This window comes from Oxyura jamaicensis, chromosome 4 (assembly GCF_011077185.1).
Source record: "Oxyura jamaicensis isolate SHBP4307 breed ruddy duck chromosome 4, BPBGC_Ojam_1.0, whole genome shotgun sequence".
In the NCBI taxonomy this organism is placed as follows: domain Eukaryota; kingdom Metazoa; phylum Chordata; class Aves; order Anseriformes; family Anatidae; genus Oxyura; species Oxyura jamaicensis.
Window position 1 is genome coordinate 77,381,449 of NC_048896.1, and position 17,812 is coordinate 77,399,260.

General features: G+C 41.2%; 1 protein-coding gene across 3 annotated transcripts in view; it reads right to left on the bottom strand.

The window, feature by feature from the left end:
• Positions 1 to 206: 206 nt before the first annotated feature.
• Positions 207 to 17,812, bottom strand: part of SLC34A2 (solute carrier family 34 member 2) — an 18,284-nt gene continuing 678 nt past the window's right edge. For 2 of the 3 annotated variants that reach the window (XM_035324751.1, XM_035324750.1), the window contains 12 exons: positions 12,097 to 12,211; positions 11,858 to 11,992; positions 11,129 to 11,257; positions 10,060 to 10,203; positions 9,334 to 9,445; positions 7,337 to 7,532; positions 6,700 to 6,795; positions 5,430 to 5,550; positions 4,566 to 4,733; positions 3,070 to 3,186; positions 2,856 to 2,980; positions 207 to 1,218 (listed from right to left, as the gene is read on the bottom strand). In XM_035324751.1, coding sequence (XP_035180642.1) covers positions 643 to 1,218; positions 2,856 to 2,980; positions 3,070 to 3,186; positions 4,566 to 4,733; positions 5,430 to 5,550; positions 6,700 to 6,795; positions 7,337 to 7,532; positions 9,334 to 9,445; positions 10,060 to 10,203; positions 11,129 to 11,257; positions 11,858 to 11,992; positions 12,097 to 12,202 — 2,025 coding nt within the window. In that variant the 5' untranslated portion in view covers positions 12,203 to 12,211 and the 3' untranslated portion in view covers positions 207 to 642. Of the gene's footprint in view, positions 1,219 to 2,855; positions 2,981 to 3,069; positions 3,187 to 4,565; positions 4,734 to 5,429; positions 5,551 to 6,699; positions 6,796 to 7,336; positions 7,533 to 9,333; positions 9,446 to 10,059; positions 10,204 to 11,128; positions 11,258 to 11,857; positions 11,993 to 12,096; positions 12,212 to 17,070; positions 17,323 to 17,812 lie in introns of those variants that run through there. The other variant, XM_035324752.1, reaches the window with a different exon arrangement.

Consider the following 17,812-nt stretch of genomic DNA (forward strand, 5'->3'; position numbering starts at 1 on the left):
CCAGTGTTAAAGGAGACAGAGGGCTCAAAATGGGCTTATGCATACCCTTATGCCAGTCCAGGACTCCCAGAGCTTCTGAGAGATGTCCCAGCATTTCACTTCCCTCCACATATGGACAACAGATTTCGTCTATATTGGGAATAGTTTTCCATTTTGGCCACTGCAGGCAGGCCAATGAAAATGCTTGGATACTTTTTGTTTGGTTAGTTCTTTTTTTTAAAAAAAAAAATTCCAGAGCATTTGGGGTATCAAAATAACTTCTGCTGAATAAGTCAATAGGCCAGAAAGGCTGTTCTACAGGTGCCTTGTTTGGTTGGTTGTTTTTTAATTAAGTGTGAATTGATCACATTCCTTTCATCCCTCTGTTCATGGGACTACATCAGGATTTCTTTTGTTTGCTACTGATAGCGTTGGATGAATGTACAACACAGTAGATCCTCTGAAAGCAAATCTGTCTTTAGCTTTTCAAATGATCATAGATTTTCTAGGGACTCTGTCAAGCTTGTTTGACTCCATTCTTTGATGAGTGATATATCACTGGCTGCAGGAACCTAACAAAATGTTCACTCTATCCTCAGTGCATTGTCCAAGATGGTTTTCAAGAGCCTAACCATCCTATGCTGTATCTCTGTTGATCCGCTACTATAAGGCTGTGTTGTTTGTGCCTGTTTTTTCAACACAAGCTGCAGCTGGTGCCCTTCTTACACCTCTTTCTTCATCAGCCATTGCAATGGTGTTTTCATAAACCTCCATAGTTTTTAGCTGATTGTCTTTGGCACCCTCCTGTTCTGCATTGACTTTGCAGCACTTGCAGAAACCGCAGCAGTGTTTCCCACAGAAGGCGAGTGTAGACATAATCATATTGTCCCAGGGCTCTAGAGAGTGCATCCAGATGGGTAGGAAATCCCAGTTTTGGAGCTTCTCAGGCAGTGAATGTGGTCGTTTCTTCTGCATAACGTTAATTACAATCACAGCAATACACAGAGCAAACAAGGGAAGGCAAACACCCAAAAGGACTGGCCAGCCTGCCAGTGATAGACCAAATACAAACAAAGGCAAAAGAAAGAAGCAGACAAGAAGATAAAATATAGCAAACCATCTGTACTTGGCTGTTATGTTCCCCAAACTCTTGCACATCCGTATTGGGAGCCGAGTAAAAGGCAGCGGGTAAAACAGAATTATCCCAGAGACATTGAAGAAAAAGTGGCACAAGGCAATCTGAAAAAAAAAAAAAAAAAAGTTTGAGAAGTTTGTTCCTACAAATAAATGCCTTTAAATGCTCCTACCTACGTAGTAATAACTTCCAGTGGTGCTGACTCCATAGTGTCCCTTCTCTTGCTCCTCACTTTGTTTTTTGTCTTTCACGCTATTTCACTGCTAGGCCTTTCCTGCACGAAGCAAGGTCTGGGTAATGCCTCATGCATTGTAAAGGTCAAACCCTTCAAACAGGCCATGGCATCTGGAAACGAGGCAAGCCTAGACTCCTCCTATCTCCCTGCAGATGAAGTTTTAAAATGCAGCTTTCCACTGCAAGAAATTGAGTCCACCAGAAATACAGCTGACAAACCAAGCAACAATCAGGAAACAGTTCTGTTGTTAGTAAGGCATGAGAACCACGTGAGAGCTGTTCATTACTAAGTTCTGCATCCCTAAGTTTTCAACTAAGAGATGGGAAGAGTAGATTAGATATTGCATACAGGTTATTGAGAAATTGCTAATTGTACAAACCTGGATTTTCCAAACTATTAGCAAAAAGTTTACAGGGCACTGAGGAGATTCCTGAAATGTGACTTTGTCTAAATCTTTTATGATCATTTGGTTTACATATTTCAAAATCCTTTTTAAAGGAATAAGCCTGAAGAGGCATGTACTCGCTAAAGCTTTCAGAAGTCACTTGCACAGAATAAGCATACACTGAACAAAACAGTACATTCCCTGCTCCCATTATCTTGTTTTTCTTCTGTTACTATTATCAGACTAAAGCAAACATGAAAGTACTGGATTCTGATTTTTAGAGTACATTATAAAAATAGCAGGTTAACACGAGAGCTGAGGTTGGTCAAGATAGTATCTTCACATGATTATACCTGTTCTCTCGTGCCTGAGGACAATAAAATAACTTCTGCAATTTTCTTAATTTATTGTGGCTAGTAAAAAGCATTCATCCTATTCACAACAGAAACTTCATTATCTTTTCACTCTTTGATGTAGAGGGTTCATTGAAATGTTATCTTCTGACTGGAATGTTCTTTACCGGGTGGTAAATGGGAGCCCCAAACCAGGCTGCCTACATCTCAAGCAGTCTGAGGCAACAAGAAATTCAATAAAAGCCGCCCAGATTAGATATACAATGAGAATGTAGTTGTCATGATGCTCACTGCAATGTCACACAGGTTGACAACTTGCCACCTTATGAGTTTTAAAGCCTCCGCTTAGATGACAGAAATCACTGTACACTGCATGAACAGAGTTTGGGTCCTAAGCATGGAACTCAACAGAAATTAGTAACCCTCATAGGGAAAAGACAAGAGAGTTGTCAATGTGAGCACTGAATTCCAAGATGCTAAGATCCCATGCTCTGCGGTCAAGTGGCCAATCCTGTCTGATTTCTGAATGAATTAATCAGATCAAGCTAAATTTACGAAAGCAAGATCTGACTATATATTGACATTCTAGGAATGCTTAATAGAAGCTTTTTGCTCTGATAGTTGAAATTAATGAGCAGTCACTAGTAGCACACAAAGAATCAAGCCCAATTTCTATGACATATTTGCATCAGAACTAATTTTGTCAGGTTTTTATTCAGAAAATTTGCAATTCTAAATGAATTCAAGAAAGCATTGTTTTATACTGACCTGTAATGAATATTTTAATGTACTCCCTGGGCTTGCTAAAGCTGCAAGTATAGCTGTTGTGGTTGTGCCAATGTTAGCTCCTAAGGTGAGGGGATAAGAGCGCTCAATGCTTATAACACCAATGCCTACGAGAAAGGAAACAGCATTGAATGATTGCAGAATGCTGAAAAAAAGATAAAATGTGGGAATAAAAATTACAATATTGACAACTTACCAACAAGAGGTGTAATTGCAGATGTGAAAACAGAGCTACTTTGGACAACAAAGGTCATACCAGCCCCTGCAAGCATAGCCAAGTATCCAGCTAGCCAAGTAAAAGGAAAAGGGAAATCTAAAAAAAAAAAACAAAAGGAGGACATTGTCTTTAGAATACCAAAATGTTCCAGTCATACAGAAAACACTACTAAGCATTTCAAATGTAAATATACTGCTTGTATATTGTCTAAAACAAGGAGATTTGGGGTCAGAGTGAGTTCTATTACTTTAATTTACCCTGTTCTTTGTACTCGTTCTCCGGCCTTCTACCACTGGACACACGGTGAGATGGATACTAGACTAGGTAGACCTTTGTCCTAACCTAGGGTAGCATATATGTTGTAATACGAGTAGGTACCAGAAACTTTTCCACTGAGCTCAACACAAAACTTTCTAGGTGTTTAGAGCATCTTGGTTTTCGCAAGCAGGCAGCTGATACATGAATCAGGTCTTCAGAAAGTTCTGAAGACTATCCTGAGAAAATCAGGAGGTTTGTTTTAACTAGTTTTAAGCTGATCATCTCCTAATCATTCACTTGTTACTCTTGCAAAGAAAAGCTAATCACGGTGATTAGACAATCTAAGCACAATGGTCCCTTGTAGTCTGCAGATTTTATGAGTGACAAGAGGTCAGCTCTCCATCAGTCAGGACGACATAGAGGATTCCAAGTAGATCACAAATTAACAGTAACTGGCAGCTGATCACTTTCTACTCATTTATGTTGACTTGGGCAATGGTCTTTGCTCAGGAGAAGACAGAAAGGTGACCACTTTTTGTCTTCCCCATGTCTGTGAGCACTCTTCTAACATGATCATGTGTATTCTAGGACTGCTTTTCCCCAGTACAGGTCCTGACCTTCCATTCAATGGAAAATGAAGAAAAGGCAGCCAAGTGGAAAACAAACAAAACAAAACAAGAAAAAATAGCTGTTTGCACACAATGAAAACAGGCTGAAAAATCACCTGGATAACACAGGGAAAGACAGAAAGTACCAATACGCAGGGCTACTTATGACCCTGAGGAGACAGTTAAGGAATGGAGCAGGGCAAGCAAAGGAAATTAGATCATTAATCTCTACGTACATTTATTCAGCTTACTTTAAAAGAAACATGCAGGCTCTGTGCCCAAGCAGGCAGTCACGATCTCTGCACTATCTTTTTAGGATATGAAGATTACATTTCTAACAGCTAATGATTATACATCAAGATACAGAGCCTGAACTTTGGTCTCTGTTGTTAATCTGCAGTCCACAAGCAAGCTGTTAACTAATAGCTTTTAAAAGGAAGAAAATTGCATGCTGAGCTGAAGAAATACTGGGGGGTGACGACTCTGGTTTAATACTGTTTTTTTGAACCTATTCTGTAATAACTGCAAAGCAGAACAGAAGATGTCGATAAGTGTGCTTAATGTCCTTGCTATTTCTAAGAGCAATCTTCAGGAAAAGCAAGTAATTACCAGTGTTGATTGTCTTCTTGATAACACTTGCCACTTGTCCTTTAAGTACAGAGTTTAATAGCTTAACGATCATCACCAAACAGGAGCACAGAACAAGCAGGGACAAAGCCAGAAGGATGAGACCGATGGCAAGATCAGGCAGGTCTGCTTCTGCAAAGAGATGCCGGCCTGAAAAAAAGGAAAAACAAATTGGCCTAGTCACATTTTTGCTTCTGATCCCAAGGCCAGCTCAGGTTTTCATGCATAGCATGGGACCAAAGCACACGCAGCTCGAGGTGGTGATGAAAAGAGTGAAAATGCCACTTCCCTGGCTGCACAAAAGCCGTGCCTGAGAGGAACTTCTGTATGTGCACTTTCATAAATACACAGCAGGCACATCTGCAGGGCAGGCAGAAGCAGGGTGACTATGTGCATGGAAGGAGAATACAATGGAGTGAGGAAATTGTGGTGTGCTCCAAGCTGGGTTGTGAGTCAGCTCTTCCCAAGGAGGGCTGTGTGCTGGGAATGGCTGCTGAACATCCTGAGCAGCACACATAGGGATGGAGATATCCAAGCAGCCACCACAGCACAGTAACTGTAGCACCAAGTCACCTGAACAGCAAGGGTGACATGATACTGAAGATCCCAATTACTGATATCAGGGAGCATGGAAAGGGATCCACGTGCAGCCAGATGCAGTGATGATGATGACGATACAGCTGTACAACAGAGCAGAGGCTGTTTTGACTGCACCTGTAGTAGTACCTCTTGTATGCAAACAGGCGAGTGCCTCTTGGTGTAACTCTGAAGTGGTCTGTTGGCACCATTAGGAAGACAGCGCCTATGTAAAAGTATTGCAGAAGGAGAAATAGTTCTACTACTCACATTTGCTGATATTTTCTGTTTCAGATACATTTTTCATGGTCCATGTCACGTTTCCTTCAGTCCAGCAAAGGTCAGGAGACGTGCAGTTTTCTGAAGGTGAAAGTGTGACATTCTGCAGTGTCTAAAGATTGCCAGAGAAAGCGGATGGTTCAGTCACCTACAGCCTTCTTTAAGAGCCCATACAAAGTTCTAGGTTTTTGCTACAGCCAAGAATTCATCAACTACAACTTCAGGCAGATTTGTAAGCTAGAGTATAATTAATGACACCACAGAAATGACATGGCAAAATTTTTTGTTTTGTTAAAATAAATGTCTGTGCTGTTACTCAGGTCAGTCAATACAACTTTTAAAGATTAAACCTTCTGTGTCAGAACAACCATATCACCAGATCGTCAGTAGCTAAGAACCATAATTACTGATCTCAGGGCTCACAGAAATAGATTCACAGTTCAGCCTGCACTTTCTGTGCCATTGCTCAGCTTCTAGGCCTGGGAGGACTGCAGGATGATGATACTCAGACCTGAGGGGGCACTGGGAGCAGCAGGCCCACCTCAGCCTCCCGCTGCACCTGAGGTGGAGCAGCCGGCGCTGCTCCAGGTAACCCAAGTGTTGTTTGACACTACCACGGCTTGCTCCTGGCCCTGTCTGCCATGGCTAGCATTTCGCTGGGGCTGTTCAATGCTCTAGTCGTTAGTTTAGCTGAACAACGCAAACCAAACACAGCTCCACAGTCCACCAAAGTACTTCTTGGTGCCAATCTGGGCAACACGTTCCTTAAGCTGCAGTGGTGCTCAGAGGAAGAACAGATAATTCTAGCCCCAGAGAGGCTTTGTCTGAAGGCAGTTTACTGAGAAAACTGAAGTAACCAACTGCCAGCAGACCACCCTAGCACATAAAGCTGCTTAGATCAGATAGGTGGGCAAAAAGAGATTTTCTTGGGCATATGTTGCAGATTTTTTCCACTTTCAGGGAGTCTGTAGGAGTGCCAAGTTTAAAGGCATTTGTATGTGAAAGGAGTAGAAGGTTTGGCTCCAAACCACCAGTTCTGATAAGCAAGGGCCTGCAAAAGCAACTAAGTCAAGCCTGCTGCTGGTATGACATGCTTGGTTTAAGCAGTACAAAAGCTACATTGAATTGTCTTCATTCTTTTTCTGCGGCAATAAATACTCATTTAAAAATCTAATTTCACAATCCTATGATAAGCAGTGCCAGCTATGGATCAATAAATATTTCCTGAGGAGCCTTACAACTAATTTAACATAATACTCACCACATTGGTTTCAGTTACGCACCAAATCTTTACAAGGCTTTTGTTTTTTGCTGATTCGTCATTTGTAGCAATTGCATTTATTACAGATTTATCAAGCTTAAAAAACAAAGAAAAACAACAGTGTTAGTCCAACTTCCATCACATACTTCTCTTCAGCTCTACCCAAATAGTAACTTCCCTTTTGGAAGCTCAACCATGTAAAGCCTACATGACCCTCTCTAATGCTGGAGCTGCTGCCCAGGAGGGAAGAAGGGGTTTACTTCCAGAAAAGGTACAACTTCATGTGCACAAATACTCACACTGTGTCTCATTCTCCCCAAATCACTCACCCCATCATCTCAGCCATTCTGCTTAAGCAGCTACATTGACACAACTGCCTGAAGCCACAAGTTTCCATCCCATCCACCCCATATGTCACCTGCCTTCCCAGCCCTCTAGCTAGGCCTATCCTTGTGAAGGTGAAATGTGGGGGAAATAGAAGTGGGAAGTATGGAGCTGGGGCTTTATGAATCCACCTGTTAATGAGCCTTACACCAAGGACACAGAGAAGTGAGTGAGTCCCCCTCCTGTATTCAGAGCATTCCATTTAGCTGTGGTGGTACCAAGTAAGTAGCTTCATTAAAGAGAAACAGCTTACCTCAATGATGAGCTTTGTAAAAGGGTCTGTGATAACTTTTAGTAGCTCAGGGGCATCCTCACCACTTTCAAGATGAAAGGACTCCACTATAACATTAGTGAGATGGTAAAGATAGCCAGAAATTACTTCAATGGGCAACAACGCAAACACAGCAAGCCAGTTGAAGAAATCATGTATTGTTGCCCCAGCAAAGGCCCTGCAAGAAGAAATTCAAAAATAGAGCTGCTTTTAATTAAACAATATGTGCACAACTTCAATTAAGTATGAAATCATAAGGGTGGGGATGAAGCCCATTTCAAGATAGGAAATATTTCATTTCTAAAGTCCCAGAAGATGGTTGCTTTATTACAGAGCACTAAGTTTTCTCCACACCGTTGCCCAAGTGAAAGAGTCAGTCAAGCTGACCAGAACAAGAAAAACTAGAAAATACAAAAGTAATCCTCAACACAAGGCTGCCAAGAGTACTTAACAGCTTACATTGTTTCTGTATCTCACCCTGTTTTGGTACACTGTTAATCCTCAACCAGGATTTGCTTCTGGGATCTGTTCTCCCTGACTCATGCAGATGTCTCTTTGCAGCCCTCTCACATACTCTTGCAAACGTGTAATACAGCTCCCTTCCAACTTCTCCTCCACAACCTGAGGAGCCACAGCTATTTCCTCAAGGGTACTCTTTCCAAAGTTCATGGTAGGTGCTTGTGCTCCTCTTAATTCTGTGCAATCTGCCTATATTTGTTTTAAAACACGGCTCCTTAATTTAAGCATTGTAGAGGAAGAAAAGTGTGGAGGAAATATTCCTTGAAATGCTAATTCTGTAATTTAGGTTCCCAACTGCTTGAGGGGAAATTAGGTGGAGCATTCAAAGTAGGCCAACAAAACTGAAAGTGTTACCACAGAGAGAATATCTTAATCAGTAGTGGTCACCAGAGTTTTTCTTTCCATTTTATGAAAAATATATCTGTGAGTGCCCTACAGAACAAGCATATGCAGAGGGTATTTAGAGACTAAAGTGATTGTTAATGACTACATTAAAAATCAACTTCTTTCCCATTTTTTTTCCTGACCAGAAACTAGTAGGGTACTTTGTCATTGGAATTTAAGTGACAGAAACTAGCTCAACCAAAGATCTGAACAGCAAATCTTGGAGAAATATGCTTTGGCTAGGTGTATTTTTTAATGTTTGTTATGCCATAAATATAAGATACCAAAGTCTTATATCCCTCCCAAGTTAAATGCCCATCTCCAGTTAATGAGAGCTCTATGTGATAATGTGAGCTCTTAGTTGTAATGCCAAGTGACAGTAAAAAAGTTGCCACTGTATTTATTTGACAGCCAAAACATTTCATTTTTCTATGGCTACCAGCTGTTGCTTATTGTAGGCTTCGAAAACCTGGAGCACAGGAGTTTCTCTAAGGACATTAGATCAAAATAGTGTAATATCAACTTATTAACTCCCATAATTAAGAAGTAATCAAAGGTGGGTGGTATCATTGGAGTAGTTTGAAAAATTATCATTGTGTAAGATCGTGTTTAAAATGGTGGACTCTTACAAAACCACAAACAATGAAAGAAACCCAATATGCTTTTCTTCATGTATATGAAGCCATATATCTAAACAGCACTGTACTTTGGCCATGGCAGTTGTGCGAGAAATGACGACAGCTTAGCACTTGCTATCATGTCAAAGTGGACAGTTTAGGAAGCTGAAAATTACAGAATTCCCTTCATAGTTTCCTAGGACAAAGCAAAAATTGAACTTTTTTTAAACCTCCATTGAGATAAATGGTAAAATTTTAATCATTTATAATGATTAAAATCTATTGCATTTATAGGTCATTAACCTTGCTTTAGAAGTTTCTTGTGATTTTCCTAACTAGACATTCAAATTCTGGTCAATAGAAGGGTTGAATGGCTGTCGTGCTGATAGGCAGTATAGGAGAAAACCTAGTAAGAAGGAAGAAAAGCAGCTTTTCAGATCTAGTGTTTAAGTACAATACCTTCTAAATTCATTCCTGTCCCCGGCTTGCATGAGTGCCACAATTGTGTTTGTAACTGAGGTGCCAATGTTTGCCCCCATAATGATAGGAATAGCTGATTGCACTGTCAGCACTAGAAAGTAGAAAATGAAGCATTGAATGAAAAAGTCAGATCATCAGCGAGTGAGGTCCGATTAAAATTAATCTATGTTAACACCACAGGGACCTGACTTCCCTTGATGTCACTGGGATTAGAAACTCCAATCCAGACATGTTTTTCTTTAATCAAGCCCCTTGGGAATGTGGTACTCTGATAGTCTAGTGACCCCCCATGTTAGTCTAGTGATCACCACATGTTAGAGGGCCAGAGTAAGAGTCTCTTCTGTCCCAGGCATTTTCCTACTTACTGCAGAATTGTGAAATGGTGCTAGAAACGAATGAAGTTCAGTAATTGGCTAACAAAAGAAAACTATACAGATACTTTAAAAGCTAATGCATTCAATACCAAGGCTTCCAGTGATTTTCTTTGCTATTATGTACACTATTTTCTGCAGTGTATTAACCTTTTCTTCCCCCAACTTTTTTTTCCTTAATTTGATATCAAGGCAGAAGCTGTGAAATGCTTTTCCTGCTGTTCCTACTCCTACACCCAATACTTCTACAACTTCAACACAGGTGAGAACATTTGTTCAGCCCCACACTGAGATTTGTGGGTGATCTTTAGGAAGATACTGTAAGCAGACTTACGTGTGGAGGACACCATGCTGACCACAATGGATGAAGAAGTACTGGAACTCTGGACCATAACGGTCACCAGAACTCCTATCACCAGTCCCGCAACAGGATTAGACAGCACTGAATCATCTTGAAAAATGTCCCCTGCTGCTTTACCTGCAAGAACATATTCTCAGAGTGAGGGAAGTACAAGGTGAAGTCAATAGGAATTAGCAGAGCATTTAATTAAAGATCATTCAACCATTTAATATGATGCATAGGTAGCCATGCTTGCCAGCAAAAAAAAGTAGGTGATGTAGCCTAGGGATCCAAATTCAAGTTCTGAACTCCCAGTTTATTGGTTATTAGGCAATACTTTATATTTTCTCATTTCAGTGACTTAACAAGCTACAGTGAACTCTGCAAAGAACTATATAGAACCACCACCAGAGGAAAGATCGTAAAGAAAAAGGCACATATACACAGATTTAAATGCTATTTCTGCCCTGATGGCTTTTGGCTACTGCTTCAAGGAAAACTATTTTAATAATTTTGAGTAATTCTGCTCCTGTAGCTTTCTGTGTTGCTGAAAATTCAGATAATTCTGCAGATCACATATTTCTTTGATAACCATTTCTGAATCCATCAGCAGAATTCAACCCTTGGAGAGAGGTGAACATGAAAATATATTTTAATAGTTTTCATCTTTGAAGGATTTGGGAGACATTTCAGTGCCTGAATGCTTTGATCAAGAGTGTAGTTTTGACATTTCTCCTTGTTGAAATGACTTTCACATGGAACAGATTTATGCTCAGGTGCATTTGTGTAAACTATCACTAAAGTAACAGGAACCTCCTAAGAAACTAGGGGCCAACAATCCCCACATCAACAGCTCTTTGGAATCTGAGAAACAAAGGCCCTTTTTTATTGCAGAGGAAAGTCAGTTGTCAAGTAGAGATACTTACTTCTGAATCTGTATCTCTACAGATAAATCTATGCATTATGCTCTTGAAGAGTGAAACTTGCATATTGTTCACTTGAATGATATTAATTGCCTCATTTGTAGCTTATTCCTGATATTTAGATGCATTTTCATACCTACCTCCTACCAGTTGAAAAGCAGAGCTCAGTACATCCAGAGAGCACACGAATAAGTAGAGTAATCCAAGCAAGATAATAAACTTTCCTATCCCGTAGAGTACACGAATGATTTTTCCTTTTCTATCCAGTTCTGCAAAACAAATGCATTATGCATAAAAAAAACTTATTTATGTTATCTGGTGTTTTCTCCAGAACAGTTTAGTGTGCAAGCAGAGACTACAGAGTTAAATATGGTGTTATGATCCCAGTGTATAATTAAACCCAAAAGAGTGTTCTTGTTAATCCAAATTTTAACTGCAGAAATGGGTAGTTTATTGAGCTAGTTTTATTGGGGGAAAAAATAAAAAAGCCTTTGGCATATGATAAATGCCTTATGAAGACCAAGACTGATCCTTGGTTTTACACATTCATCCTACTGAGTAACGAAGGATCAATAGGACCCTGAAAATAAGATCCTAATACTTTTGGTTTATTTTCCATAAATCCCCTTGTGTTTTAAGGAGGGTAAGCACCATGTTCTCCAATTTCTTCAGGCTGCCTAAATACATTATCCCAGTTTCACCACTATGGAAGGTGAGACAAAATGTAAAGCCTACATCTGAAAACTGTTCAAATCCTAAATTCTGTTCTGCAGCAAATACCATTTCAGAAAAAAAATAACTGAGACAAAGAGAGCAAAAGTAATGGAAAAAAAAAAATGCAAGTAGCTTATTTACTGAGAAACATCTACCTGACCACTTGACCCCAGTGTCCTGCAGTTCTGGCAGAGCCCATGGGTCTTCTTCCGGCGTTGTCTCATCTATCAAGGCTATTGTGGAAAATGCAGGTTGAATTTCCACTTTATTTCCAAGTGAAGTCACATTGCCTGATGAAATAGAACATTAAAAAAAAGAAAGTTTGCTTTCCCTCTTCTCCAAGGAGCGTCAAACTTACATATCACTCACAGGTTACATATCACGCACACATTACCTTTGTGATTTTCTCCTTCTTTTCCAGGCATGTTCTGGTTTTGTTTGGAAGAATCCCCGATATAGTTATTGGTTTCAGGCTTGTCCACCTCAGGCCAAGGAGCCATGATCTGTGACTGATACAGTAATGGTGATTAAAATGTATGTGAACTCAACATACTCAATTTACAACAAGGTATGTGAGAATAAAATGGAATAGAAATAATTTGTCCTTGAACACAACTTTTTACTAATTTTTATGAACTATTATTTTATTTGTGAAATTGATATCTCATTTTGAGATATCTCTACTTTTGAAATCACACAGTTGATTTATTTGTACAATTTACAAAATTAATAAAAAAGTCAATCGTGTCTACGTTTTTGTTCACTTCTAACTGTCATGAAAGTAAAGGTTTCTCAGCTTTCCTAACCTAAAGCATTTCTTTAATTCATTTTATCTCCTTTAAGCAAAAAGTCAGATAACTGCTTTACTTTTTTCCATCTTCTGGTTTTAACTGACTACCTTATCAAACTGATAATACATTCTTCCTCAACACGTTGCCTAGTTTGGGACACGTATGCTAAAAACAACCTTCTTGTTGCCTCTACTGGTTCATTCCCATGGAAGGATGGAGGACTATGTGACTCTGGACAAGTCAAAGGAAGACCCAAGCTTCAGAAGGTCCAGTATGACCCTTGCTGAAGGACCAGATGAGCATTATTAAATGGCAGAGGCCATTTGCAGGTCTGTATTTGGAACTCCTGCCGCTGACACTAGAAGTGAAGCAGAGCTAGTAGCAGCAGCTCCAGGCTCTCCCATCTCACACAGACTGTCTACATGAATTTCTTCTTTTCTGACCCATTTTGAGGTCAGGCATTCAGCACACATTGTAATATTATCCAATCATAATTTAAAAAAATAAGAAATCACATGGCCAAATCCTGCTGGTGTAAGTAAAAGTACATGTGGCAGACCAAGCCCAGGCCCAAGCAGAGGAGGCAGATGCTTCTTGAACCGTAACCTGGAAGACCCAGGCTACTTACTTCACCAGTATTGGGAGCCAGGGGGAGAGAGATGAAAGAGGGGCAAAGTGACCACGGGGGCTCTGCCAATACAAGAAGATAATTCTTTCCTCTCATACTTGTAAGGTGGTTGGTTAGCTCAGCCTACGTGACCCAAAACTCAGTGGAAGGGACGGGAGAGGTGAACGCTACCCAGAAAAGCCTCACCTCGGGGTCTGTCTATTCCACCCTCTCCACCACACGTGTCAGACCGTGCCACAGGCAAGGTTGTGGCCTGCCCAGTGGCCACCACATCTCACACTCACACGGCTGAAACAAGGATAAACAAATTTGCCTGCAACACTCCTCATAAACAAGGCACCTGCACCCAGCCTCTCAGGGTCAGAGTCAGAGCGGGTACCACGCGCCTGTAAACAAGGCTCAACCACGTTTAGCAGCCACTCTCAGGGAGTATAATTAATCGTTTGTTTAATGATGATCATTTATGTAGCTGAAGTTTTGTCCCTGCCCATGTCAACAGCCACGCATCCTACTCCCAAGTTCAGCTTTGGCTGGGAAGGAAATGGCACAGAGATAATCACTGATGTCTTACTGTAACACAGCAGGGCATTGTTTTCTGGTACTTCCCAGATTAGAGATTTCTCCCCTTCCACATTAGCAGGAAAAGTCATTCTACAATCTAATTGGCAAAAAATATGCTTTAGCACAGTTGTTATCAGTGGCATGAGATCCAGTGCGGGTCCTAAGACACACAAAGAAAGATCTCAGAAGAGATGGATGAAAACCACTCTTGCTTGTTTCAACAAGGCTTTCCATCTGCTTGAAGCAAATTCTCATATTTTCATCCATGCCAGAACAACCTCCAAGCCCCACCCATGCCAGAACACCTCAGTCTTGTTAAACAAGTTTCGTTTATACGTGTTCAGCATTTAAAGAGCTCTGAAAAAAAAATATATCTGCTCAGCACAAATGCTCCTTGAGTGAAACAGAAGTCGTGAAAATGCATTGAAAATTCAGGTGCAAAGTTGGATGGATGACATATTCCTGCCACGGAGAAGAACAGGATATACTGAACAGCACCAGCCTGAGAGATGCCATCAGTTGTTTTACAGCTCTTCTACTCAGCTCAGTATGGAAATGAAGGATTCAGCCTGCATGGTCACAGTATGGACACTGAACTGCTGCATTCACTACAGAAACCGGAGCTTCAAAACTTCACCGGGAAGTCAGCTTCTAGTTCTCCTAAATAAACTCTCCCCATTCAAGAATTCAGCAAGGCATCTTAATAAGCATCACTCATGTTCCTGAGGTGCTCGGGATCCCACAGGTACGTCATTGTTGTTTTTGCTTTATGTGATTAAATACCCTAGAATGAGAATTGAGCACCTCTGTGGCGGAAGTTTTTTTATAAGTATGTTTATAAAATTATTCATATGAGTCCTAGCCAACCTCTCATTTGGCAAGGTAGACTTGAATACCAAACATCCTAACAGTATCTGCCTCGTGCAGTTGGGTTTGCAGTGGTATTCCTTGAACAGCCAATTCTGTGCGATTGCTATCAGGGACGGGTGAAATCAGAACCACGTAGGTCCTTGAAGTGCTACCAAAACTGTCAGCTTTCTCCAGATCCCAGATCTTGTTAGACGGAACAGCTGAGAAGATAATTTACAGCCACCTGATACTCCAGTTGTCGGCATCCTGGCCACAGCTACTTACTGCTAATTAATCGCTGCACTACGAGGATATAGTTTTCCCTTCAGAGAGCTCTTTCTTGCCCTAAATACAGACATTAAATATCTTGAGAGAAACGTGCAGAAGAAAACCCAGATGCTGCGGAGGAGCAGGGTGACAGAGCTGCCCGCATCCCTCCCCAGCCCCTCGGGTTAGCTGCGCCCTTGGAAAGGCTGACGTCAATCATGGCATGAAAGACCTGCACCATTTTACGCAAGATATACACAACTACGAAAGCCCTAATAGTGGTTTCCTCCTGAGCACTGACGACAGCTGCAAGGGAACATGTCAGGGAGCAGGCAGAGGATGGGCCAGCAGCTGCACAGCCTGCCAGAAGGAGCCGCGTTCCCTGGTCCAGGCTGAAGCAGCCACAGCTGCTGGATGAGGTGCCCAAAGCGAGGGGTGCTGCCAGTCCCTCTGCCAGCCCCGGTGCCTCTGCAACACGTCCTGCTGCTGCGCTAGCTGGAGGGAAGCCTGGCCAGATGCCTGCACCCTGAGCATCCTGCTCAGGGCTGTGCTGAAACGGGAGCCCGCTCCCCCCAAAGGTGGCAGGTCACGGCACACTATGCATATTGCAGAGGCCTGAAAACTAACGCCCGTGCAAGCTGTAATCCAGCCTGCTCCAGGGAGCCCTGCGGCAAACCCTCTCACACCGTGGCACAGCCAGTATAGTCTTTCCTTTGGAAAATGCTAACTGCCTGTGACATCCTTTCTGACTCCAGGCGAAACAGAAACCTCCCGCTCCTCAGGGGGAGACCAGCATGAATGAATGGAACTCAAGTGCTGGTATAAGATATGAAGGATATGAAGATGAAGCTGTATTTCCTCTCTCACTGCTGCATCTCAGAGCTGAAGTCCCCGGGGAAGGACACGAGCGACACTAGGTGTCACACAGCCACCCCGCATTGCCTTCCCCAGTGACTCACCCAGCTGTAGCAACGCTTCCGCTGCCGTAGGGCTTGCTGTCAGTGCTTTTCGGTCTTAAATCAACAGCAGTAGAAAATCTGTTTATTTTGCTGGTCTTAACCTGGAGAATATAAGGTTCCATTTGCACGTGCCCGGATGGTATTGTTTGTAGCCCTCCACCCGTGACCATTCACTGAGAGGGCAGCTTGTGCCTGCAGCAAGAACTACAGGCTGTAAGCCTTAAATACATCTAACCTCGATGGGAACAGACCCAGCGAAACCACGGTGAAGTAAAATTTCTAAGCAAAGAGGTTTCCCCAGGTTGCTTAAGCAGCTCCAAGTCAAGTTTGGGTTTCTGCCAGACTTTTCCCTCTCCCCTCTCAGCTCTTCCAGCTTTTCCACAAATGTATGCCACTTTCTTGTCATGAACCGTCATGCTACCTCTGATGCTGAAAGGAGATTTACCAGCTGATCTGAGACCCAGCTGTATGAATTAGTAAGGGTGAATATTTGCCACATGTGCTTCATAGCACCAAATGCATAGCTACATTGCAATCCTTCTTATGCACAGTTGGAAGAAACAGAGAACTTTTCCTCAAAATTTCAGACAGAGAGGCAAATCATGTCAGGACAGGAAAGGAAAGACTCTTAGCCAGCACAAATTAATTTAGTTGCTTTACATCAGTGGACAGTTTTGCCCAAGATCCTGGTCCGTTGCAGCCACAAAACCCCAACAGAAGAGGCAACAAGTTAAATAAACACCGGCAAGGTTCCAGCCTTGCTCGGAGCAAGTCTTGCCTTTGCTCTGGCACTTTCCTGTTTTTTTTTTTTCATTGAATAAGTTAGCAAGCTCAGCTAGGATGTAAGCTTCCAACTAATGTAGCAGCAAATTAAAAAATAGGTGTGTGAAAGCTAGAAAAACAACATTGTACTCACTGTTTATTCCTATGAATCCGAGACTTATTTATCACAATTCTGAATCTAACACATGGCAAAACTGAAAAGTAGATAAAACTAACAAAGAAAACAAATGTCTAAGCTAGTGCAGAGAGAAGACAAATCCCAAAGATTATCTTCTGCATTCACAACCAAGCAAAGCACCAGACACAGCCACTTACGAGCCAGAACCAAGAAACCTCAATGAACTGCTTGAAATGCATGGCAGGTATTTTTAAAAATCAATTCCTCTTTTTTTTTTTTTCTGCTTTTTTAAAGAATAAAACAGCAAAACATGTTTTCAGCAATGAGGAAATACAAGTTACCCTCATCCCGAATACAAAACACACAGTAAAGAATGGAGAGGAGAAAGAATAATGATATTAAAAAGACTTACTGATCTAATGGAAGAGCTGCTAATGAAAGTTACTGGGAAACCAGCTGATTTCTGCCTACTGTCACATTAGTTGAGCTAACTACATTAGACTAATGTATTCCTTCTACCTTGGTGCATCAAACTGAATTAGCATAAGAAAATGTTTCCATCGAGAACAGCCTGGCACTGCCTTGTGCTGCACACAGGCTTTACGGGCTATCTATGCTAACACACGACTGACAGTATTTCTTTCCAATGTTTCATTAATTGTATCCCAGACATTTTCCAGTATCCAGTACCACCGTGACTTAAAATCTCACTGCTTTTCAATCCAAATAAGAGTTAAAACAATAACACCTTATGTTATAGGTAATTATTTATTTCTGTTTTTGTACTTTTGACAGCTGCTGATAGTGTTTTTTTTGTTTTTTTTTTTTTTTACCTTTACCATATTCCATTAAAAAGAACCTAGTTACTTTCAAACAAAAACAGAGTTCATTTTCAGAACTATGATTTTTTAATCCTTTCCTCAAAACATAAACTCAGATGAAAGCACACCAGCTGAAAATGCTAACAACTGGCTGACATTTCACATGCCACTCCAGTTCCCTGCACTGCCTCTCTGCTGCCTTTTTTTGAGCTGCGAAAGCAGAGCTTTTGATTTATGAGCTAATTAAATTTAAAAAAAAAAAAAAAAAAAAAAAAAAAGGAAGAAGAAAAAAAAAAAAGCACCCTTGGTCTTAGTTGTTTTTACTTACCACTT